Source organism: Aethina tumida, chromosome 1 (assembly GCF_024364675.1).
Source record: "Aethina tumida isolate Nest 87 chromosome 1, icAetTumi1.1, whole genome shotgun sequence".
Classification (NCBI taxonomy): Eukaryota; Metazoa; Arthropoda; class Insecta; order Coleoptera; family Nitidulidae; genus Aethina; species Aethina tumida.
The window spans coordinates 72,215,987-72,243,143 of record NC_065435.1 but is presented as its reverse complement, the minus strand read 5'-3'; the positions used below and the strand labels follow the sequence as shown (position 1 = coordinate 72,243,143).

At 28.1% G+C, this 27,157-nt stretch overlaps 1 protein-coding gene across 1 annotated transcript; it reads left to right on the top strand.

The window, feature by feature from the left end:
• The first annotated feature begins 4,986 nt into the window (after window positions 1-4,986).
• Window positions 4,987-5,817, top strand: LOC109609310 (uncharacterized). Its single transcript, XM_020025961.2, has 2 exons — window positions 4,987-5,096; window positions 5,149-5,817. Exon 2 carries the CDS (start codon window positions 5,152-5,154, stop codon window positions 5,779-5,781), a length of 630 nt encoding a protein of 209 aa, XP_019881520.1. The 5' UTR covers window positions 4,987-5,096; window positions 5,149-5,151; the 3' UTR covers window positions 5,782-5,817.
• The last annotated feature ends 21,340 nt before the right edge of the window (window positions 5,818-27,157 follow it).

Genomic DNA, 27,157 nt, shown 5'->3' with positions numbered 1-27,157 from the left:
AGTTTATATAATGGCGTATAGATGTTACTAGTGTAACAAAACAAAAATATAATTACCATCATTTCGACCAAAACTAAACTCGAAAATATTTTAAAAATGTAAATCATTCTGAACCATGTAACTAAATATAGCAACCAGTTAAGTTTTACCTACCTTAATATTAAAATTTCGTAGCTTAATAAACTAAATTTAAAAACTAAATCCGAGTTGAATCTCGCAAATAAGTTCAACAAACATATCCGTTGTAAGTACCTTGTGTAAAAATAGTAAATATATATCGGGTGCAGCAATAATCAATAATAATATAGTAATGATTTCTTATAAAATTTTTGTGCATTTAAAAACATTTTTTTCGATACACACTTAATTTATCTATAATTTAACATCGTAAAATACCTCAAAGAAGACTTTTTTCTGAAAATTTTGAATTTGAATTTTGGAATATCCAACAAGTAGCCCAAATGAATAATGTCTGATAAAATGTAGTTACTCGCGCTTGAAATCCTTATCAGTAAACTGGCATTGCCAATATGGATCGCTTTCTGATTATTTCTACTAGTCGGAATCGCATATTCCTACATCCAGACTTTGTGGAGGCGTTGTAATTACTGTAAGTCTGTGTACTGTCAGAAGAAAACTGCGTGAAAAAACGGGGACCATTGCGATGCCAGCAGAGCATGGGCCAACGATCACCGTCTATGGACTGCACGCGAATATCCTAATTGTTTGATCACAGATGATGTAAACAATGTGATGATAGTCCTATTTGGACATGGCGTGAACATGGTGAGAGATATCATGAGTAGAACATGACTCAAATTGTTGCTTTTGGGGGGTGGTTCTGCAACAGTGTGAAGTGGAATTTTGTTGCTCATATTAAACCGAGAAACAATGAATGCTTGACGACATAACGAATTAGTTATTCAATCAATAATTCAATTCGTGCATTGGGACAAGATTTCGTTTTTGTAGACGACGATGCCCGACCTGACCGTGTGAAATTAAACAACCACACTCAAAATTTGGAAGACATTGTAATCTTAGAGATATGGATCAAGAATTTATTCATTCACTAATTTTGAGAGTGGAAGCTGTAGTTGTTATATTAATTTCTCAAGGTATTTGGTGATATTATTTTTGATTCATTAAATACTGTTGCTGATGAAATTGTGCAAGATATTACTGGAGGCACACACCTGGAAAATGCATTAAATTAACTTAATAATAACCTTATATCTAAATCCATTGAGCATCTGTGTTATATATATATATATATATATATATATATATATATATGGTTGTTGATAAGTGGATAAAGCCCTGAAACTCATTTTTACAAACACCATCGAAAGTTCTCTTTGCTCTTCTTCGAAATCAGTACTATCAATATTTTTTTTTTTCTTCTTGCTCATCATTAGAAAGACTAGCTGCTGTTTCACATTTACCACATCTAAACCGGTTTATTTCGCTAATTCCGTTATTTCTTCCACTATTTCATCCATACCAACAGAGAGTCCAATGTCTTCGCTCTTACTTAAATCTGACCAAATGTTCTTCCATACTTCTTTCAAACATCTTTCTGTTATCTTTATATTTGCTACAGCATTCATGATATTGTAGTTTTTCCAAAATTCTCTTATTGATTGCTTTTTTTCTGTCTGTTTTTTCAAATATCTACTTAAATGTTCGTCGCAAGTACTAAGCCTTAAAATTGGATATAACGCCTTGGTCCATTGATTGGATTAAAGCAGTTGTGTTAGGCGGCAAGAAAACCACTTCGACTGGAATGCACGTTGTTAAGTCTGATAAATTTATTGGGTGGCTTACAGCATTATCAATAGTAGTGCTCTTTGTTCAAGTTTAATTTCTCAATAACGTTTACCATACTGGAAAATTTTCATAGTTATCCATGATTTTTTATTAGAGTGTTTTAATTTGAAATATCCGCTTGCGTTACCACCCAGTAAAAGTGTTAAGCGATCTTTTGCAGCTTTAAATCCTTGTGCTCGTTTCCCTTCACGGGCTACAAATGTTTTGGCATTCTTTTCCAAAACGGCCTGTTTCATCAATATTAATAACCAATTCTGGATGATAGTCCCTTGTTCAATTATTGTTTTTAATGTCGCTGTGAATTCAGCCGCCGCTTTCGCTTCCCCTGTAATCCATATAAACAGTCGTTTTTTCATTTCCTCTATAATGTTATTTCTAAAACGGGTAATTCTAGTTGCAGTGCTTGACGTAGTTGCAGTTGCCGATGACAGTATTTTTTCTCTATTCTTAAAACTTGCCAAATTCAATGCAGCACTAATTTGAGATTGTCGTTCACCAGAATCTAATCTTCTAATCACTTGCATTTTAGTTTCCAGTGAAATGCTTTTTCTGGTTGCTTTCTTTTCTTGTTTTTCATTATCACCCATGATAAAAACTAAAGATCATAATATTTGTTACTGTATTAATCGTTATTGTATTATATAATTTATACTTACAATAATGTCAACAAATGTTTCAAATGATGACGTTCGTACAGCACCGCACCAAACATATTTGGAAACCTAGCTCTGCTCACAATTTTGGGGAATCCCCTGGTTAAAATAAAAGAGCGCTAAACCGAAACAGCGTTACGCGGGTTCTTACTGTATTTGGAAACCTAGCGCCTCGCACAATTTCAGGGAATCTCCCCAGGTTGAAATAAAGAGCGCTAAACCGAAACAGTGCTACACGAAACAGTCTTACTGTTATTATTGTCATATGCGATACACCGTAACCGCATTTACTAGAATTTGACAATAATTTTGAAAGCTGACGTTTATCATAACAGACAAATTCTAATTGACCAAGTAAAATTTCCAATGACACATTATAACAATCGACAAAATAATTTATTTATACAAATAAAAATTATTTAATAAAGAATTACCACAAATAAACATATTTAATTATTATTAACTTATTTTGTATTATTTATGTATAAAGAACAATCTTCTTACTTTAGTATTATTTATTCACTTTACATATTCTGTTCATCAACATTAAATCAATAAAGTCTATTCAAAAAATACTTTAAATACTTTTTCCACCTCTTCAATTTTATCGTGTACTTTTTCTTTATCCGCTTGTGCTACACCAACAAATTTAAGTTTTGGTAGAAGTTCCTTAAGCTTGTCCACATCAAGTTCTTTAAAAGTTTTCGTTGGTAGTCCCAAAATTTCCAGTTTGTTGTTAGATGATAGCCAGTTTATGTCAAAGCCCAGCAAGTTTTGGTTGCCCAAAACATAAAGATTTCTTAGTTTGAAAAGATTTTTAAACACGTCCGCTTCAATTGTTTTCAACTTATTATTTGATATCTTTAAGAATTCTAATTTTTCGGCACACACATCGAAAAATCCATTAGGAATTACAGGAAAATCACCATCTATTAATTCGAAGTCACGAACTCCCGATAACTTCGATATCATCTGCGGGCTCAGATTACCTTTAAATTTTTTAAAGTAAAATGTTTGAATATAATCCATAGATTTTCCTGGCTCGTATTTTAAAAGAAATTCACTTTTGTCCGGTGAAATTTCATCACAATGGAGAATGTGAGGTTTAGGCCAATCCGGATTGATACTCGCCAATGAACAATCGCAAAAAACATGTGCGATGAACAAAGACAATGCTATTAAGATTTTCATTCTAAAAATATTTGTTATTAATTTCTATTTCATTATATATAAAATATATGGTACTAACCTTAAGTTGTTGGGACTGAGAATTAATTACTAATATAAAATAAGTAAACATGCTTATTATATATCAGTGAGGTTGAAAAAAAAGAGGTTTGGTTGATAAATTTTAATTCATCTTAACAAATATGTTTATATAGAATATATGTCTTCTACAGAAATTCTGTCTTCAAGAACAACTAACGTTGAAATATCAAGTTCAAGGAATAGTTACATATTTATTTATTTATTTAGTAATATGTGAAGTAATTAAATAACAAATCAAATTTTACGAAATATTATTATTGTACATTTATTTATAAAATATTGTATAATATTACATATGTATATATAATTCAGTCACAAATATTTTTAAATAAATTGGTTTAGAAAAATTGTGAAAAATTTTCACCTCTATTATTTGATCTTGCACAGTTTCTTCATCCGCTTTCACAAGTCTTACAAATTTAGGATTTGGATGAATGTTGCTAATATTTAACTCTTTGAAGGTTTTCGTTGTTAGCCCCAGAATTTCTAATTTGTCGTTATATGGTATTTTTAGTTTTTTGAACACATCAGATTCAATCGTTGTCAACTGATAGTTCGTTTAATTTTCAGCACAAGCATCAAAATATCCATTCGGAATTACGGGAAAATCACCAACTCAAATTCCAGAATATAATCCATAGATCCATTTTCATATTTCAAAAGTATCGCATTTGTCCGGTGAAATTTCTTTACAATACAATATATGAGATTTAGACCAATCTCGATTAATACTCGCCAACGAACATACGTATGATACATATGTGATGAACAAAAAAGGTATTATTAACATTTTCAATCTAAAAATATATTTTTAATCAATAAAACAATATTTCAAAAATGTAGTACTAATCTTAAAGTGTTTTTTTAATGTCCGAGTTACTGGTACAAAAATACATATATAACTACAGAAAAGAAAACAAACCATGTATATTTTTAGCTTGACAATTGTTTAATTATAATATTTATTGATGGATAATAAAAAGTTATTTTTTATATAATAAATATTGTTAAAAACATCAACTTGAAATGGTGATATTAATACCACATTTAATAAATATGTTTATTTTTTATATAAGATAAACAATGTTTAAATAATTTAATTAACATAGTTTGACAATCAGTGTAATTAAACTTTTTGAACTCGATATCGGAATTCATAATAATATGTTATCATCTATCGAACAAACAAACTGTATTAATTTATCGTCAACAGTTTTACCATTTATATAACAATTATACTAAGAATAAATTGATTCCTTTGAATTTAGTATCTGTCAAATATCATTTAGTTGCATATAAAAGCTGAACCAATAATATAATAGTTATTCTGCTTAAAACTATAAGGTTAGTATTTAATATTTATAAATAATAAAATAATTGATCTTAATGATTTCAGATAATGAAGACCGTAATAGTACTTTGCACGCTTTTAGTGCAAGTATTTAGTGATTGCAACTTCATAAAAAGTAATAACAACTATCCCAGGCCTAATATAGTAATATGCAATGGAGCATCCCCTAGTACAAATGAAGCAATTTCTAAAGTAGCCAAAGGAAAACCACTCAATTACATAGCTAAATTCACATTGGAGTCTTACAACGGAAATTTGAATTCTGAAGTTTTGTCCTTGTTCACTGGATTACAAATATGTATCATCAAAAATAATCAAATTTCGACCTTACCAAACGGACTGTTCGATTATTCTTCAGAAAAATTGGAATCACTTAGGATTATCAACAATCAATTGACCACAATCCAGCCGAATGTTTTCAAAACTCTTGCGAAGTTGAAGAAACTGGAAGTCGTGAATAATATTGGACTGAGGGAGTTCGACATCGAATGGTTGAAAAACAATAAAAATTTAGAGGTTCTAGGAGTACCTACTGCCACGTTTAAAACTTTGACAGTTGCTAAATTAAGTTCAATGTTTCCCAAATTGCGGACTTTGATAGTCAGTGAAGCAGACAAAACCAGTGTCAGGGATAAAATTGAAGAGATTCGACAAAAATATACTGTTTCTACTCAATGATTTATTTTGTTTGGCAATAAACGAAATGATAGCTAATATTTGTTTTTATAAATGAAAAATGTAATTTAATATTCAAACTCATGATATTGATTCATTTACTTTCTGTAAAATGAAATATTTTTGGTAAGCTTCAACTATTTATTCATAGATGGCACTAACATTGACCTGAAATATTGTAAAAGAGAAATCTTATCAGTAATATTGCACTACTCTTTTATAGATGTCACTAGTACTATTAAAATCATAAATATGTATTGACTTTCGAACAAAGTAAATTCAAGTTTAAAATGTAAAGTCTTCATGTTATGAATATTTCACTATTTGAAATGCCTTAGTCAATAATTGTACAAGTTGACATTATTTCACATTATTTTATCTGTAATTGTATTGTATATGTATATGAAGTAGACACATTTCAAAGAAATTAATGGAAATTATATGTAACACTTATATTATCAATAAAGTGTTTGTTTACATTTTGAGGTACCTCACTATAGAAGTAATGGTTAAATTGGTTAATAATGTTCAATTAAGTGATATTTAACAGATAACACTAAAACACAAAATTACCATTATTGTGAATTCCTAATTGTACAATATGGACTAAACAAATATATATATATATATATATATATATATATATATATATATATATAACTTGCTGCTGCTAAATTGCTAACTGTGCGTCATTTCAATATAATCGTATTAGGTTTTTTGTAGAATTTTTGTACCTGTTTTTGACTGACTGCTGTTTACAATTATTGTTATAACGAATTTCATGGTTTAACGAAATGTCGCGTGGTCCTGCCATAAAACTGTAAATGTTACTTTTACAGAAAGTAAGAGTAATAAAACCATAAACATGGAGCAGGGACAAAATTAATTTTCCATAGTGTATAGTGTAACATTTGTTTCAATCTTTCTACATTTTAAGATCTAATTAAAAAATAAGTAAATATAATTACTTATTTTATGATCAACCTTACAATAAAACTGAAATAATCAAAGTCTTATAAATTTCTCTCTTTTAAATTTACTTAACTAAATTGACATTTTCAATACTAAACTGCCGTACTCCAATATTACTGTGTTTAATAATTTCATTAATACTAATAAGAAACAGAATTATTATTTTTTCCCAGAGGTAGTTAAAAATGTATAAGGAAGGAGTCGCGTGGAAGTACAATAAACCAGCCACGATCCATGAAAAGGAAAAGTAATAAAAAATCAGAACAAAAGTCAAAGCAAATCGGGGCCATGGCCGTTTGCAGTTACGGTATCGACTTTTCGGAAAACGGCACTGTAATAATTGTGTTTTGACAATTGATAAATGCCTGCCTTTTGAAGGTCCATAGATGTAATAAAACTGTTTACAGTCTTCCACTATTAGACTAATTGGTATTTATTACGGCCGGACGAAACGAACAAAATTTTCTCATTTTTCGTGGAAGCAATGATGGATGTTTACGGAAAAATTATCCGAATATTTTTGTATTCATCGTATCCGAGTGGAGCAATTTCATGTTTAGAAATTCTAGACGAATAATTTGCTTTTAGTTATAAAAACGACTGTACTGTACTGAACACATAAAACTGTTATTATAAACTTTCTTTTTGCAAAAAATAATATTTAATGTTTCTTCTTTTCCTTTTTAGTTTTTTCATTGTGGTGTTAACGTTTAGATATAATAATTTGTTGTGCCAGTCGATTTTTGAGATGGAACGACCCTTAGAAACGGGGTTGGTACATCGTACGCCTCCCCGACGCAGTAAAATCGCCTGCCCCCGTTGCCGAGGCCGGGGGCGTCGCGACCGGTCGCCGCGTTGGAAGCGGCACGCGAAACCCATCCGCCTCGCCGCCCCCCCTCGTCTCGCGCCGCGCTCTCGCATCCTTCGCCTAGGGCGCCCTTTCCGTGTCGGAGGTGCCGTGATGGCTGCCTGGGATGCTGCCCCCGCCGCCACCGCGCCATCATAGCTGCCGGATCCACGATCATGCCAATCCCACCTTTGAGGGTACAACAGAGATATTTTGAATCATGTTTTGAAATTATTTTTTTTATATATTTATTGATTAATTATTTCGCGCATTCGCCATTTTCATTCGACCTGATTTTAGAAATACTTTGAATGATGAATGATAAATAAACTTATTATTATATTCTTAAGTATGTACTAAAAATTAGCTGGAAACTAATAAGAATTCTATTTTGAATTTTATAACATTTCTTATTTTTCTTATATTCTTTCATTATTTTCAAATATTATAATCTAGAAGTATTTTATATTTTATTTAAAATAATTACACTATAACTTACGTTATGACTCTAATACAATTCATCAAAATTTTCATGATTTTCGGTGTTTTAATTCGAGCCTTCATGTTGTTCCATAAGTTTTCAATTGGATTTAGATCCGGACTTGTGCTTGCCAATCGAAAACTTCAGCATGCTTCCAATCATTATCATGTATAAAAATCTATATAACTGTTTACCATTGGCAGATGGTTTCCTTTACACATTTCATGATATTTATATACATTTTACCAAAAATTTTCAGTAATGGTCCTATTCTATGCCAGTAAAAAGTTTTTGTAGTGTATCTTAGGCCCGAACTTGTATTTGGAGAACGATGAACGTATTATTAACCATCTGATCCTCCTATTCTATTGAACTTGGATTTTTAACTTCGAAGTACTCTTCGCCAAAATTCAATATATAATATATTTTTGAGCAGTCTTGTTCATTCAGTCGACGCCTGATTGTTCTTGTATGCCTCAATTAATTAATTTTTTTTGTCTATCTATAAAAGGAGTTGTTTTCTTATTGTATTTTCAAATGAGTGTGTTAATTCATATTTTTTATTAACATTATAAACCATTTCGAGAGTATCTTAAGTTTTTAGCCATGTCAGCAATATTTAGACCTTAATTTTTTATGTTAATTATTATTTCCCACTGAAAGTGAGTTATTTAATAAAATACTATAAATATTACTAATAATAAATTCTCAATATTAAGAAAAAACATATAAAATATTGAATTATATTTTATATACTGATTGGACAAAATTTCAATTAAATTATTTTATGAAATATTCTACAAAATGCTCAATTTTAAATTTTGTGCTGTTTATCATCATTTTATAATATGTAACAAAAGAACTATTTATTTTAAAAATCAATTGTATCCTTAAATTAATAAGGACACTTTTAACTAAAATAAAGTATATATTATTGGGGTCCCCCGTAACTTTTGTAATAAGATGAAAATAAAATGATTAACGATTTTTTCACAACAAATATTTTGTTTCAAAAAGACTATGAATTAAATATCATATATACAATATATTATTCCATGAGATAAAATCAAAACTATTTCAGAATTTGAAATAGCAGTTTTTACAATTAATTTTATTTTTAGTAAAAACAAGATGGACACAATATTTAACTGTATCACAAACTTAATGAATTTTATAGAATTTTAATGTATCCTCTTAAATATATATAATTATCTGTAAAAAATTAGGTTGTAATCTCTATTTTGAGTTATTATTTAGTAAAACCGAATTATGAATAAAAATTTATTCCTTTGTTTAATCTGTTAACTGTAAATATTTTCATTTAACAATTTTTTTTTTTGTTATTTTTTTACACATTTACTAAAATATTTATTTATAAACCATCTGTTTACCTACTTTAAGAAACATAATATATAAGTGATTGCCATATGGCTTCAAAAATTTTGGTACCGATTCAGTAGATACCACCTCAAAAATTTGAATCCAGAATTGTGTGTCGCAAATACGCAAAAGACATAACACATAAAACACTAAATCAATTACCTCTTTAAAATATCTGTCAACGACAGCAACAAATTTTCTTGACCCCTTATGCAGATAATAAGCAGTTTCCAAGCAGTCTAAAGGGTAAATTATTCGAAACAATTTTTCAGCATCTGTTGCCAATAAACTAAAATTTTCGACCGCTAAAAGAGTTTTCTAAGTACACACTTGAAAGTGGAATTCTCACACTACGCCAAACGCTTTTCTAATCTCCGGACACTTTTGGGTGTCAAGTTACACTTAAATGGTTCGGAATATCTGCGAAATGTGCTTGAGAAAAATGTGTTATGTCTCTTAAAAGTTAAAAAAGGCATCTTCTAAAATCGTATGAAATTAGTTTTGGTAACAGGAAAAAACATTACAATAATCATTATTTAAAATGCGATATTACTTTTGCTGAATACAATATTGAAATTGAATTTGTTCTAAATACGCATTAAAATACCATTCTGTAATTTTATGTTTTATTGCAACCTTATCAACATATTGGAATTTGGAATTAAATATTCCGAACATGACAAAGGATATTTTATAATCAATAATTCCACACAATAATAAAGTTATATTGCAACTATTCGTAACCTAAAACCTAATAAATATGTGTCGTTATCATAAAGTCGACTTGAATCGAAATTGTGCAATTTGGTAGGTTTGTTGGAATAAAGTTGCATAATTTTAAAACGGTAAGCCATAACTTTCAAAGAAGTCGTTTCAATATTACGTAACTTTTAGGTCTAGGTAGTCGCAAACTTATGTAACTGCCTTGTAAAATTATGCAACAATTGACCCAATAAAAGACCAGAAATGGTCCCTAAAAATTGAATATTTCCTTGAATATAACAGGAACAATTTTGGAAAGTAAAATTTAAAAATATATTATATATTTATATTAGACTGTTTCAAAAAAATCGACAAATTTTTTTTTCTTATTTATATTGAAAATCTTGTTGGAAATGGTAAAAAAAATACTGTGAAAGTTACAGCTCTTAATATTAATATTAAGAGGTGCCGCATCGTAAATTTTAATTTCCCGTTTTCCACGGGAACGGTGTTCTCTTGGATTTTGAAATTTTTTAACTCTCGTTAGAGATAATATTTCAAAATGATCAAAACAGATTTTTATAGAAAATTTAACGCTCTACAAAAAATGTTTCTTACAGTTTTTTGATATATTCATTTTTTCAAAAATTATTTAACATTAAAGTTGGATTGATTTAAAATTTTGACATTTTTCTCATTTTCTGACGCAACCATCAACTTTATGGGAAAATTTTATATGACATTTTTTGTAGAGAACTCAATTCCCTATAACTTATTTCCGAAAAAATTTTTGATATTTTTTACAGATCTGTTATCTGCAGAAAGGTATTAATTAAGAAAAAAATTAATTTCAAATGTAATTTTTAAAAATTATTTTAGCGTAACATAGTTTACTAAAAATAATAAATTTGCTTATTGAAAAATTTACATAAATTAAATTGAAGTTAGACCTAAAATTATACAATTTATATTTTTATTGCCAAAAAGTTGCATAATTTAAAAACGGTAACCTCTAACTTACAAAGAAATTATTTGAATATTACGTAACTTTTCGGTCTAGGTAAACGTAAAATTATGTAACTGCCTTGTAAAATTGTGCAACAAAATAAATGACCTAATAAAAGCACTAAAACGTATTTTTCCAAAAGATTTTCTGTGAAAATAACTGACTTAACTTTTATAACAGAAAATTTAACTTTATTGAATATTTTATTATTATACAAATTTTGAATTATTACATCCTAAATTTTTAAACAGTTGAATGTTTAGACACATTTATTTATTTAAATGTTTACACACTAATTTAAAATGTACATATATATATATATATATATATATATATATATATATATATATATATATATATATATATATATATATATATTAGAAGTTTTAAGACGCAGTTTATTTTATTTTTAATATTAAAAAAAATTATTATTTAAAAATATAGACTTTCATAATTAGCATTCAAAATGTTGGAGAAAATAAGCATTATGTATACAGGTACATTTTTTGTATAAATTGTTAATTTAATTAAATTCGTTTATAGAACATTTTTAGATAACGATTTTTCTGTGAAAACTGAGGCATTTGTTATGATTGTAGATAAATTTGCATGAATTTAAATTCCTCAACACAAACATAAATTGCACAATTGTCAAAAATTATATAATCTTACAACGGTAAGTTTATTATGCAATATTCTGGAGAAGGTAAACGTAAAATTATGTAATATTATAGCAGCCCACTAAAAATTTGTCAACAAAAATTGACTTTATTTTTATGTTAATCTGTCAATACTTTGTGAAAACTCATAAATCAAAAAAACGTTTTATTATTACCTAATAATTAATGTTACTTTACTTTACATAATTTAAAACTTTAACTTCTTACATGTATATAAGAAAGTAAAAATATTCTTTGAGTAAATTTCTTACAAATAATCAAAATAAAAATTATGTTTAAGTTAAAATTTAAAAAACATTTTTTAGTCTTTTCTATTAACTTAATTTCTTACAATTAACCAAATGAAAATGAAAATCAGATTACTTTTAAATTATAATTTAAAATGCGTCCGAAGATTATATAAACATTAAATTATCTTTTATTTATTAATATTTATATTTACTAGTAAAGAAAAATATATTTCAAAAGGTATAAAATAAAAAGCGGATATGAAAAATATTTATTAGAATTAATCGAAATGGAAGAGAAAATTAAATTAGTTGTATTTAAACAATATTTACATATATAATAAATCCTCATTTGTTTATTATTATTTACATTTGTTAGTAAGAAAAAAATATATTTCAAAACATAATACAAATAAATCAACTATAAAAATATTTCAAAATTGCAAAAAATATATTTTGTGAGTCGTATTAAATGTCTCTTTTGTATATTAATATTTTCTTTTAGTAATAACGAAAAACAATTCAAATCAAATGGTTATAAAAATTATAAAACTATTTTTGCGCCAGATTATTACAATTAACCGAATGAATTTTAAAATTATATCAGTATACTTACTTTTAGTAGTACTGAGTCAAATTCTTACAGCTAACCGAACTGAAAAAACATTTCTCACATTTAAAATATATATATATATATATATATATAACTTAAAAATCATCTTATGATCATATAAATATAAAAATTTCTTTTGGTTATTTTATAACATATTTAAATAATTAAAGGACTCAATTTCGAAATCATAGATTTAAAAACTGAAAAAACATTTTTTGAGGCTTACAAATAACCCACATGAGAATAAAAATCAAATTACATTTAAATTATAATTCAAATATGAATAATAAAGCCTTATTTGTTTATTTATATTTATATTTACTAATAAGAAAAAATATATTTCAGAACATAATAAAAATATTTTTTTTAAAAATTATAAATAACATTTTTTTGTTTCAGATTATTACAATTACCTGAAATGGAAATGAAAATTAAATTAGTTACAATTTAAACAATTTAAATTGAATGTTAAGATTATATTAGTATAAATATCCTTTGTTTATGAATATTTTATTTTACAAAAAATATATTTTAAATCGCAATTTAAAACCTCAATTTAAATCTTTAAAAACCTGCATAATAAATGCTTAAAATTTGAAAGAAACATATTTTTTGAGTCAGATTAAAAACTTCTTTTTTAATATTACTCTTAATTTCGAAACAAAACAATGTGGATTTAAAAATTGAAAAAACAGTGTTTGAATCTTGGAATTAACCGAAATGGAAATCAAATACTTACATTTAAATCATAATTTAAAATGCTTCTTATCATTATATGGATTTGAAACCCTCTCTTGTTTAATATTTACTAGTACTAGTAAGTAAACCTATATTTAAAAATACAATTTAATTTCTGAATGAAAAAGAAAACGTAAATATAAAAATATTTAAAAATTTGAAAATACGTTTTTAATCAGTTTCTTACAATTAACTGGAACGAAAATCAAATTGTTTAGATTTAAAATGCATCTTATGATTATATGAATATTAAATCCTAACAAAGCGAAAAATTGGACAATCCCTATTATTGCATCCGATCCCGCGTCGAAAAAGCGGGGTCCCGAAATCGAGGGCATAACATCAATTTGCATAGCTTTGAAAAGACAATGAGCGAAGAGATTGCCAGTATCAAAAATCACAAGCGAACGCAATTACGCCCTCGGTCCTTTGAACCGTACGACAACTTCGTTAACTCCGCGATCTTGCGCCGGAGATCCTAGCTAGCTCCCATTATACGGAGTCGATGTCTGAATTTGAGTTTTTTTTTTTGCGCGAGAGAAAATCAACCCGGGGGTCTTTCCATGTCAAAGGTGCCGCTCATTTTATAAGACAATAAAAGTGCAATTGCTACCAGTTCAATAAAAACTACCGATTTCTATTCATGGTATTGTCGATTTACAGGTAACACAGTAAAACTATGACATCAAAGTGCCGAATTTAACAACCGTTTGGTGTCCAAATGTGACCTGTGGACCAGCTACCGGTCAAAACATAAAACACGTTGCACATGTGGTTTTAAAATATTTTGCACGTAAAAAATGGCCACTTGGAAATCAGTGAAACGTGTCAGCTTAATACCGTCGGAAGCACGAATCTGGACCGAAGTCTGTTGGCAATTAGTAGTTTCCGTGCTCGAAAATTGCCAAAAAACTTTCGCTTTCGATTTGTGAGACGATTCGTCAGTAATCTGATACCATAGATGTTAATTGGACTGAAAATTGGAATGTTGTGTACGATTTTATTTATTGGCATTCATCCCTGTCTAAATTTAAATCCGTTAAAAAATGAACAAGGACTAAAATTATTTATTTTCTTTAAAAATCAGGTGATAACATACTATTAATCTAATAAATCATTTCATAATCTGTATAATACTAAGATTGGAACTGTTTCCCGCATTTGATTGTGAATAATTTGTTACACATAAAACCAAATGTATTCATATCCACCCCATTAATAATTCATAGTTTTTTCAGTGTCGAGACATAATTTTATGGGCCAACTTGGAATCGTAAAATCGGTAGTTTTGGCTAAACAACTACCGATTGGGATTGTAAACATGAGAAGTTCCCGGTAATAAAATCGGGACGGTAACGTTTTCCAAATTATAAACGGATCAGTTAACATTTTACGAACGCGTTAAAAAATGTTTTTCATAATTTTATGCCGATTTTATGGGTAGTTCGTAATACGGTCTCAACAAAGATTCGGTTCTATTGCGTTTCTAAATGTCATTTTTTAACGAACGGTTATACAAGTTTATGTTTGTCCGAATATTGCTGTTGGTTTAGGTAAAGGGTAAAAAATATCATTTTTAACTGTAAAGCGTAAAAAAAACTTTCATGTTTTTTCAACTGATCATAATAATAATAGTTTTTCATATTACTCATTTAAAAATTTTGCATACAAGGATTTTTTGATTTTTATGTTAAATTGAAATAATTTATTTTTATTAATTTTTTACTTCTACTTATTTTATATTATTTATTTTTTAAATAAATTTGAAATTGTATTGTATATTTTTACTAATTTATTTTTTAATATTTTCAATATTTTTTTTTGTCAAATATTTTATTATTTTTATAGGCGTTTCCCGTATATAACAAATCGTATTTTTTTACATTATAATTACATATTTTCTTAATTTGGTTCTAAATGTACTCAATTGTTGTATTAATATATTTATATATTTTGTTTTTATTATAATTTATATCTTGAATATTTTTTTATTTAATAAAAAATAATGAATCATATTTATGAATGTTTTACATATATAAAAAATCATATTTTATTTTATCATATTTTAAAATATTTCTTTAAATTTATTTGGAATGTACTTATTTGTTTTTAGTTGTTGTATTAATATATTTATATATTAAAAATGTGTGTAACTTTTATTGTAATTTATATTTTGAATACTTTTTTATTTTTATAAATGTTTTACATATATAACAAATTGTATTTTGCTGTATTATAATTTAAAATATTTTCTTAATTTTGTTTTGAATGTATTTGTTTGTTTTTACTGATGAATTGATACATTTGTGTATCAAAAAATTACATAATGCTCATTAAAAATAAATTTTTATTATACCACTAATATTGATTTTTTAAGTTGGCTTAGGATATTTTTATCTTAATTTTGTGTAACTTTTAATTTAATTTTATATTTCTTATATATAATTTTGTATATTTTTTTGTCAATTTAAAATTATATATATATTTTTAGCATTACTTATTTAATAATTCTTAAAATGTAATCGTTATTAAATTTTTATTTGTAATTTAATATTATTTTTTGGTAATTCTACATTTTATTATTTTTATAACTGTTTCCAATATATTACAAAGCATAATTTTTTAATTATAATATATAAAAATATAATAATATTTTGTTAATTTAGTGTTGTATGTATTTTTTATTTTTATTAATATTAAATTATTAAATATTTAATAATCAAATCAATGTTCGTAATTTGGACTATTTTTCATGAAAAAATTAAATATTAATATTAAGAAACACCATATATTAAAATTTGATTAACTTCTATTTCTATTGATTGATGGATGTATCATTATCATATGTGTAATAAAATTAATTTTATTTATAGTTTTAAATTATAATTCTTTTACTTATCATTAAAATCTTGTAATATTTAGAAATAACTTTATACATCATAATGTTATATTTTTTATTGTTTTATAGTTTATTCAATTATATTTTTGAGTATTTTATGTGCAGCAACTTTAATTTCCATTGTTTAAGTCAAATAATAATGCAACCTAAGTTCGCTTATTTTTAAGCAAACATCTCGCAATTACGTATTTTATGAATTCACAAATACCCATTTTCTACACATTTTACAATATCATAAAACATAAATATTTAAAATATCATGAGATAAAGCCTCACATCTTTCACCGTCCTGATAACAATTAACACTTATTTTAAATAATTCGTCCGCTGTATGTGTCAAATGGCACTCAGCCTGCCACTTCAGACTTTTTAACAGAATTCTGGCAGATAAAGGCACAGCCACTTCTTGCCTCCACATATGTGTCAACCGACCAATAAATTCTTGAGCACCACGCTCTGATAAAGTCAGCTTTTTGGAACCTGTCGTTCGATAAAAAGAGTTCTTATCGCTTGTTTCTCGATGCTTTTACAAAAAAAAACCATACCATCCTGGTATAGTGTAAATCTGTTAATGGGGATTAAGTGCCCTCGAATGAAACCTTTATGGGGTGGCTAATTGTATTTTTTTCATACGCACATGTACCACAGTTTAATTGGGTGCACGTCACTACAATGAAAAAGTTTAGGAGGATTCTGCTTTTTTCTTGTCTACAGTCTAGTTTTTTAGTGACGTGTTAACTTCTACCTTACCTATTGAATTTTAGTTTAAGTTCTCCGAATCCATAAAAAAACATCAGTATCTATTAGACTAGATTTTTTTTATGCAAAATTCCTAACAAGCAAGAATAGGAGCAGTAATAAATGTTTAAGTTTATGCGTTCACAGTTCCCAATAAAACGGCCATTTACTGCTTTACAATATCAAAAAAGTAAACCTTTGACGGCAAAAAATTTAACTGATCACTTTTTACGACATTCGTAAAAATTCAAAAATTCAATCCGCTCCGACAGTTAGTTATTTTAAAAAATCGTAAAAACCCTTCCCAATAAAAAGGGGTTCTAAAAGGGTGACCGTTTTAACTGTTTTGGAAAAGGATTATGGGCCGTTTTTTGACCAGTTTTACAGTTCAATCCTTTTTATGGTGCCGTTTATTGCAACAAAAGGGTAGCTTCAGTAGCCTTTTACAAGAGTTTTTCGGATTTTTATCGTTTTTATTGGTGGCATCAAAAAACGGGTTCCAAACATTATTAAAGAACTCTTTAGGGTTAAGAAGGAAATTGCAAATATTATATTTTTGCTTCTTTTTGTAGGCACAATAAAATTTTACGATTGTTAAATGTACAAAATTTGAATAATTCTAAATTATTAAATTTTATATTAAAAGGTAAACAATAAATGGGTAATCAATTTTTATCATTTTTTAAATACAAAAATAAATATTTTGTTTTTTCTAGTAATAAACCTTCTCAATTATGAGACACGCAAACTTTATATCATTTTTTAAATATAAAAAATGAAAATTCATTGTTCTTTTTAGGATATGTAATCATTTGTTTTATCTTTATTTTGCCATTAAGATATTATCAATTTTAAACAAAAAAAAAATGAAAATATCACATGTTTTAAATTGTTATGTATAACAGATCTTCCAATAGATTTATTCTTTTTATTTTTATTCTCATTGACAATTACGTAACCTTATACGTAATTGTTAATTAGAAGACTCAATAAATAAGACAAGAATAACCATATAAACTTTTTATTCAAATGGAGTTATACGTTGCAGTTTAGGAATAAATAAATTATTCTACGCAGCATAAAATCACATTAAACATCATATATGCGCATATTTATTTTCATATTTTAACAGGAAATGTATGTGTAAATTGTGAAAAGGTGATTATAATTTTTAAAATTGTTACTACACTGTTGAAACATTATTTATATTGAAAGGCAAAATTCCATCTTTACTGCAACTTTTTGTGCGATCCTTAGAGTGACTATCGATCAGGACGGGATAATAAAGCTGCGAGATTGATGTTGATATTGGGTGGCAGTTTGGACGCTAGCCAGTGTTTAGTAGGTTCAATCAACTTTTATCGCCGCACTTAATAAGCCTGGTAAAGTTACGCGCGTTCCATGATTAACGATCTGTTTGTGGAGGTGACGACGTCTCCAATTCTCCCACTGTATGACTGTTCAAGACTGTGTGTGTGACATTTCTCAGGTTTAAGAGATTAAGTCGGAATATTAACTGTTTATTTTTAATGACTAGGTATTAGTATTTGTTTTTTAGGAGTTAGACAAACTTTCTGGTTACACAGTTAGTTCTGTTCATTTCAATATATTTTACTTGTTTTGACAGTTATATAATTTTTCTTTCAAGTGTTGACACCCCAACAAAACCGTGAAACTGCCATAGCATCTCGACGTAAAGATCCAGAGGAAGAGGAGAAAATTTTTTAGTCGCATGGATAATTCGATTAGGTTTTATTGTGCGTCTCTCTCGACCTTTAGTTCGTTTCCAATTAGAATCTCCGTGGCACTTTCTCCCGTCCCCGTCTGTTTACACTGGACCTAACGATGTCAATATGCACGACAATGGACCGGCTCCTTTCAATATTGTCCTCTTGTTTACTGTTTGCTTATTATCGCCAGTTCCAGACAGTTTTACGACCGTGTGTCCGTGTCGGCCACTCCGGTCCATTATTGCGACACGTTCCTCAATGCCATGTCCAATCATCAATTTTCTGGGACGGCGTTTTTGACTAGCGGAAATCGAAAGGTACCGTTTTTAAAATTGGGCACATTGCTTCTTTTTCAAAATCTTAATTCAAATTACAACAACCTAAACAAAAACTGAGATTGTAAAATTTTTTAATCAATTGAATTTTTTATCACAGATTTTACTCTCATCTAAAATAAATTTAAATATAAAAAAATCTTAGTTGACACTATTTTTTGATTTAAGCATTGTGTTACTATACATGGAAAGTTGTAAATTTAATGGATAAATTAAATTTTACTTAATTTAAATGAACTAGGTTTGATTGCACAGCTTTTAATTTAGTTAATTTAAATTACAGTTAATGCTATTATTATTAAAAATCTAGCTGTTTTTGATAGACTTTTATTTTTTATTTAAGGAAAGGAGACTATAGTAAGTGGTTGTGTTTTTAAGTATTACTAGCAGCGTTTAACGTAACGTCTAAACTACAGATAAATTGTATTATTATAAAAAAATAATGGTTTTTAATAGGATTTCCCATTTAGATGAAGGCGCTACGGCAAATTGTGATAGTATTTCTGAGACAAAAATTTTGTTTTTTCTACTTTCTCATAATTTAAATAAATTAACTTTGATTTTTTTAATATAATCTAAACTATATTTAATTTTTATTATTATAAAATAAAATTTGATTGTATTTATCAGAGTATTACATTTTAAATTGAAACATATGTATGTTATTTAAAAAATAGTTAATTTTATGTTGATACAATTTAATATTAACTATAACCAAGATATATTATTATAACGATTTTTAAATGTTTAGTTTGATGTTGAAAGTTATAAATGAAAATCGTCGTAGGTAGAAAAAGTATGTTTAGCCTATTTACTTTGTCTTAAAACGTTTCATACGTGCCGACAAACCAGGTATAACCCTTTGAAGTTAATCGTAAGTAATCTTGTTATATTTGGTATAAACAAACCCCACCTACTCCATTCAAACTATCTAATCCTTCCTTAGTCATAAACCATTAACATTTGCATATCGTCTCAATATTATCAAAAGGGTTTGAATTACGAAATTCTAAATTTTCGGCACTAATAAACGTCAATTTTTTTATTGCTACCCATTCAAGGGGTTGAACATAACTGGAGCAAAATTTACCAGTTCCGAAGAACTACTCTTACTTTTGCATATCCAATGCAATTGGGCAATAAAGCATATTTCAGTCGGTAAAAGTCATTCTGCTACCAATTTAAAGGGTTGTAGGAAAATGGAGCACACTTTACGACTTCATGGGAAAATTTCACGACTCTCACTTTAAATATTATAATAACCCCAAAACTGATATTCATAACGAATCATGCAAAGTGATGTCAGGTATATATTTTTTCTGGTTACTGCACGGTTACAAGGCCGCTGAAGTTTCCCTGATTAACTGTTCCAGCAGAAGCTTAAAACTAAACCCCATGTTTACGTTAAAATGCTGCGCCAAATTAATAACGAAAACTAATACCGTTTGTGTTAATAACTGTTGTGTAAACAGACTTCTCAATCGGAGGGAATTGATTTTGTTTGCTGCGTATACGGTTTCTAATTTGTTCTATCTGGTAGACGGGAAAGCGATAAAACCAGTACAGGACTCCATAATATTTCCTCCGTAATAAACACTAGTACGAGTACAGAAAATTATATACCTACGCAAGTGCTGTGGAATTTTTAATCCACATCTGAAAGTGAATCGAGACAATTGTGCTGTCGCCAGGTTTATTATTTGTTTACATCAACCCCTTTGAACAGTTTCCTAATCTCGTCAAATTTAGATCAGTAAAATCGGCCTCCACAATAAAGTGCAGAAATTCCTTGAGAAAGTGTATAGGTAGTCGATTTCACGCCCAGTAGGGAAAGGGTAGTCGTAAAGGGTTGAGATTTGCATTTTAGTGCACATTACGGCTAAATAGGTCGCAATATTTCTGCACAAGGTTGAATCACTGTTACAAAATGTGACATAAATAATTCAGGCTTTGTGAGAATTTCTGGTAATCTGCAAAATTCTAAAAACGAACAATTTAACTTGTTTTCTGTTGTTGAATATGGATTATTTGAAAGCGGTGTCCGCAATTTGATCGACCATAACTGTTTTACTACGTGCCATAATTGTTATTTACAAATTTTACTAAATTCACTCGATCTTATCACGAGCACCGCCAATAATGCACCACGAATACAACCGTGCTATTATTTCGAAGACCAATGCAGTCGTCAAGATCCCGAATTCCGCCCATAATCCAGCCACTAGACAAACACTGGTTCGCAAAGGTGTGAATTTAATGCCGCAGTCGCATCATGTGACAATGGTACGTGTGTACGTGTGTGGTTTTTGATAGCGGCACGTTTGATCGCCCTTTGATCCGCGCCGACGTAACGAAAATTAGTGAAAAAAATCGTTTTTTTTTCGTGCGTTACAAGAGCCGCGACCACCGCTGTCTAGTTTAAACAATAACTGTGGCGTGGGATTAAACAGGGTACGTGGGGTTGGCGTCCGCTGATCAGTTGACAATTTCAATATGGATTGTTCAGGCGAATCTTGCCTTCGACGGGTGCGGATTCGCACGATCCCTTGATTCACGTAAAACCATTTTTGTATTTTGGTAAAATAGAACATCTTTGAAACTGTTTTTATTTATGAAATATAATAATATAATAAAAGTCTGTCAAAAAATGAGAAAATTTGATTAGAGCAAGAAAAAATACTATTGGCCAAATTTTCTCTAAATGTATCGAATATTAATCTATGGCAGTATTCAAAATCACACCTTTCTAATGAATTGATTACCCTCTGGCTAAGAAAACCGACGGAAGTGACGATTAGTCCTCACAATTAACCGAATTTTTGCTAATAAGAAACAGCAGATCATGTCTTTTAAAATGTGTTCACTAATGGCATCAGTAACAAATTGTTACTGGCTACAACCACTAAACTAATAGTGAAAACCAATGTATTAACAAATATTAAATAAATATGTTTACAGAAAATATATATTTAATCTTTGGTGTAAAGTCAGTATCCGTATATTGTTTTACATTTCATCTCATGATTTTGTTAATTTATTTAATCAGTATATATAATTTCATTTGAAAAATGTGATTATTAATCCTATCGAATAGTCATTAATATATATAGATCGACCGATATATCGGTATTTGCATCGTCGTCAAAAAATCCACCATCAATCAGTTTTGCCATCTGGCATATGCAAAATTTACGCCGATGTATCGGTATTATACTGATGTTTTTGTATTTGATTTATTTGATTTAATTACCACCGAGTGCATTATGTATATTTTTTTTACTTTTCTTCTGTGATCAAAATATTGTGTTGTACTTTAATATTTCTCAGTCTAAATTCCATAAATTATTTCCTTCTAGATGTTACATATAGTATATGTATATTTTATACAAAGTATTTCACATCTTATTCGAAAAATTTTAACCACATACTCACTGTTACATAAGAAGTTCATTAAAAAAAATGATAATAGAGCAACAGGAAACGAGATGAAAAATAATTCAATCCATCTATAAAAGCTGTTCGAAATTGTACCCATTGATTTGAATGCAAGCTTTGGCCTGTCGAATCCAATTTTAGCACACCGTTCATTTTAACCTTCTATACAAGGTATAGACAAATTCCGACAAATTTTAACCACATATTGTCGATTTATCATATATACATTTTTTAAATGGACTTCTTATACAACTGTGAGTATGTGGTTAAAATTTTTCGGATAAGTTGCGAAACACCCTGTATATCTTCTATATTTCTAGTTTATTAGTAAAATTTTTATTCATTTAATCGTTTTAAAAACGGTACTGTATAAGGTATATTGTAAACTGATAATTTTATATATCCTTTTTAATATTAAAGTACTTATATTTTATACATATTTTTCTTAAAAATGATTACATTGAAAACTGACTGGCAATAAATTTTAAAATTAGAATGTATTAGAAACAAATTTGTCATTAGTATTATTATTATTATTATTTAAATCAAGACAATTTGAAAATTATTTCCCAATTACAATGAAAGGTGATATGGATTTCCTTGAATTTTCTCTGGTCGGTTGACATGAAAGAACTATAAAGGCACCGCTATCTTAACTTACTATTGGTGTTTAAAAAGTTATAAGTCATCAAATTCTAGAATACATAGCAATGATCGTGTTTGTAAATATTCACTATGAAGCGGGGATTTTTACTTAAAAGTACATTTCCTAGAATGATGCATCCATATTTGCTTAATTTCCGGTTACCACAAAGTCTTATGTCAAAAAATTACAAATAAGATATTGCAATAAATGAAAAACATAAGATTATTTATTGTCTTTGATTCCAACACATTATTTTATATTTTATGAACAGTTTTATGCGATTCAAAGTAAGTAATATGCTTGCAAATTTAATGAACAGAAATATTTAATTAATAATTGACACATACATACGTATATATTATCACAATCAATTGTGTTTATCTACCGAATCACGTAGATAGAAATATCCGTGTGACAATTAAATGATAGATGCGTAAGGCCTGAAAACAGTAACATGTGGTTCTACTTAAGGACTGGTATTTCCCGGATTTAGAAGATTTAACGTTTCAGTAGTTGGACAATAGTAATTACGGTTCAAGTCGGTACACGGAAAATATTAATTTCTCGTATTGTGGTCGACTTACTCTTTTGATCTGTTTCAACGAATGCTAATAGTCAACCCTTGGCCATTGAATAAATTACGGTGTAATGAATATAGCAATTAATGTGACATGTAAATTGAGTGTTTAAGTGGTACAGGTGCTGTTTTTTCGGCGGTTCATCTAGATTCGCCCGAATCCATTGCCACCCACAACCACCAAACCACGCATTAAAATTAAATTTATTCTGTTCGGTTTCAAAACCGATATAAACACTATAATTAACTCTGGACTATTAAATCCGTGATGATAAATCGTTTTCTTCTTAAAAGTCTTGTGGATGTGTAACGCAGTTTTGATTATTTTGTTTACATATTTATTTTATTACGAATTCTAGAATGTTCAACTAAAATGGACACGCAAAATTAATAAACAATAGTTTTTCTCTGAAATAACTCATTCTAACAATTTCAAACAACGGTCTCCTTTCTTAGTTGCTGGTTGAAACTATTAAAAAATATATCATTGCGTCTCCTTTATAGTGCGTAAAAAATGAGAAATTCTGTGTAAAAATTGAGTAACTAAAGAAATTTCATGTATTTCAAATTTCAAGTCGTCTTAACTGATATACAATAGTAGCCATAATTATAGTAACTTAAATAACTTAAAATATATTAAAAATATGAGCTATACTACTTGAATTGGATGCTAATACTTATAAAGTTTATTGTTTTTTCTGTTATTGTTGTGCCTACTAAGCAATTCATCAATATAATTTTTATCTTTAATTTTTAAAATTACATATTTTTTTATTTTACAATAAACAATTTTTTTACTTTATGGTTTTTCATTGCTTTCTGTGAATATAATTATTTACCAGCTGAAGTTAAAGCCAACCTGAGAAGATGGTTTCTACTAAAGTTCAACTTCAGTTTAATTTTGACTTGGTTAGGATTACATTCACTGATGAGTGGTATAGATGAATGGTTTTTAGTGACAAGCCTAAATTGAATTAAAAAAATGATGATCTACTTATGTTAAACATCCTAAAGGAACAAAAGTAGCCTATGCCACGGAGAAGCCAAAAGTATAAATAAAAAAATATTATACGAAGTATTAATATTAAATTAAATAACACAGCTCAATTCAAAAAATATATTTTAGATTTTATAGAATAAGAATACAGTATGAATTGCATGACCGCTGTAATCGTTGTATCGCCCTCAAAGGAAACTATGTTGAATAATAAAATCAATAAAAAAAGATTTTTTCTATGCTAGCCTACGAAAATTTCAGCCCAATTGTTATTTAATTGTTGCTGTCTAATAGAATCTATAATCAAAATCGTTGTGCCATTTTCTATTGTTATAAACGCAAATCAAAAAGTAAAATTAATATCTCTCCTATGTTTACTGTAAATAAAATTCAGTTGGTGATCATAACACTGTTATGAAAACTGTTTTGTTAATTTATATCATTCACTTTCAATTAGAGAAACTTTGAATATATTAACTTTATAGAGTACAAGAATAATTCATATTTACTTAGACAATGTATTATGTCATTTTTTTTTACCTTGTTTTTGTTTTTTCGGCGAAAATATGTTTGTTAAATTTAATTTGAATGCACTAAGTACGAAATAATGTTCTCTTATAGGGACTATCCATCTAATTAGCGTATTGATTAAGGGACAATCCCGATGGAAATGGGTACACTTTGTTAGAAAGACGTTCAGTGGTAACTTCATTTCGATTGAGATACATCTGAAGAAATTTCAAGTTCTATTAAATTGTCATATTTGAATCTAGAAATTAATTAAAAATATTCATAATTTAGAATTGGTTTCTAAATAATTATTATAAAATAAAACTAAATTAAGAAAAAATAAAATTAATTGTTTAAAAACGTAAAACTTCCTTGAAATTGAAAATGTAATAGAAAAGTGCATATCATCTTATTACTGATATCAGACATTTACGGTAGCAATAAAGATTTGTTCGTTATAAACTATTCTAGTAATCATAAAAACATTTTTGTATACCTTTTAATAGATAATTTTACAAAATCTCCTACATATTTAATTCTTGTTGTCTATTAGAATTTATAATAACAACCGTTGTGCCATTTTCTATTGTTACAAATTCAAATCAAAGAGTATGTTTCCTAATCTTCAGTGATTAGAATGATAATAGTATCAGTTGCTACAATCCAGTACAGTATATATATATAAATATATAGTTTTTACGAGTCGTACTTGAAATGTGTTAAATAAATGATCCTTGTGCTTCTATAACAGTTTCACCCTTTTATTCGTAGCTGACTTGTTTATTTATTTTTATTGAAGTGTGCAGTCTAATGGATATGTTGTGTATATTCGATAGTACATGATTCAACGATTAATGAACTCATAGATAAAATACATATTAACTCCAAATTTACCTTCCTCCGAAAAACACTTCATGTAGTTAGTAGCTAATTTCGAGTGGTCCTTGTTGCATCAATTGATGATTAATGGTAAATACGATCACATAATTTTCCCAAAATAGCACATAATCGGGGTTATTCCAAATCTTGTGCATGTCACAGACAAAGTCTGTATTATATCAAACCACAAATTAGTATCAAAATACAAGGAGGGATTTAATTTTAAACCCAAAATACAGATGATGAGGTGAATGGAAATTATTACCTAAAAGATGGATCTTTCAAAGCTTAGGTAATTTTGCAAATGTCGTGTTAGTCTTAATTAACATTAGTATTGTTTGAATAAAAATTTTGAACTGTTGAAGCCCGTTTAGTGTGTGTACATTTGATTAATGCTGATTCAAACTTGAGTTTGTATTCAATTATTTCGTGCAAAATGATTATGAATTCAAATTGCAAACAAAGATTAAGATTAGGAAATTCACAGCTCACATCAAAATGACTTTCTTTAGAAGATTATTGACCACAAAAGGCACCTGCTACTTTTCCCTTTGATTTTATAAAACCACAAATGATAAGGCTTTTCTGTGGGAAATCCAATGTAGATAAACCACAACAGTAAGGATTATCGACTACTGGAAGACTTTAGCACCTTCTTAAATCTGATTTGGAAAAACCAAATGTTTATGTTGTACAAGTTGCATTCAAAGACCTAAACAATACAGACGAACTAAAATAAATTTAGGTTTTTACATTCTATGGGAAAAAAGCGTAATAAAATAATATTTTCATATTCTAGAAAGAATTTTATATTAAATACTACCATATAAAAAATCAGAAACAAAATCGATTGCATGTAACCAAAGAACACATTTACAAGAAATACATTATTCCATATAGCTCCAAGTGAAAGCAGGTGCATATGGTTTTAGCTTTAGGATGCTTCACACCAGCAGCCTTTATGTAAAGTTATTCCTTTGCGTAATT

What these genes read in the sequence shown, in the direction of transcription:
- LOC109609310 (XM_020025961.2), top strand. Translation starts at nt 5,152, where the DNA reads ATGAAGACCGTAATAGTACTTTGCACGCTTTTAGTGCAAGTATTTAGT.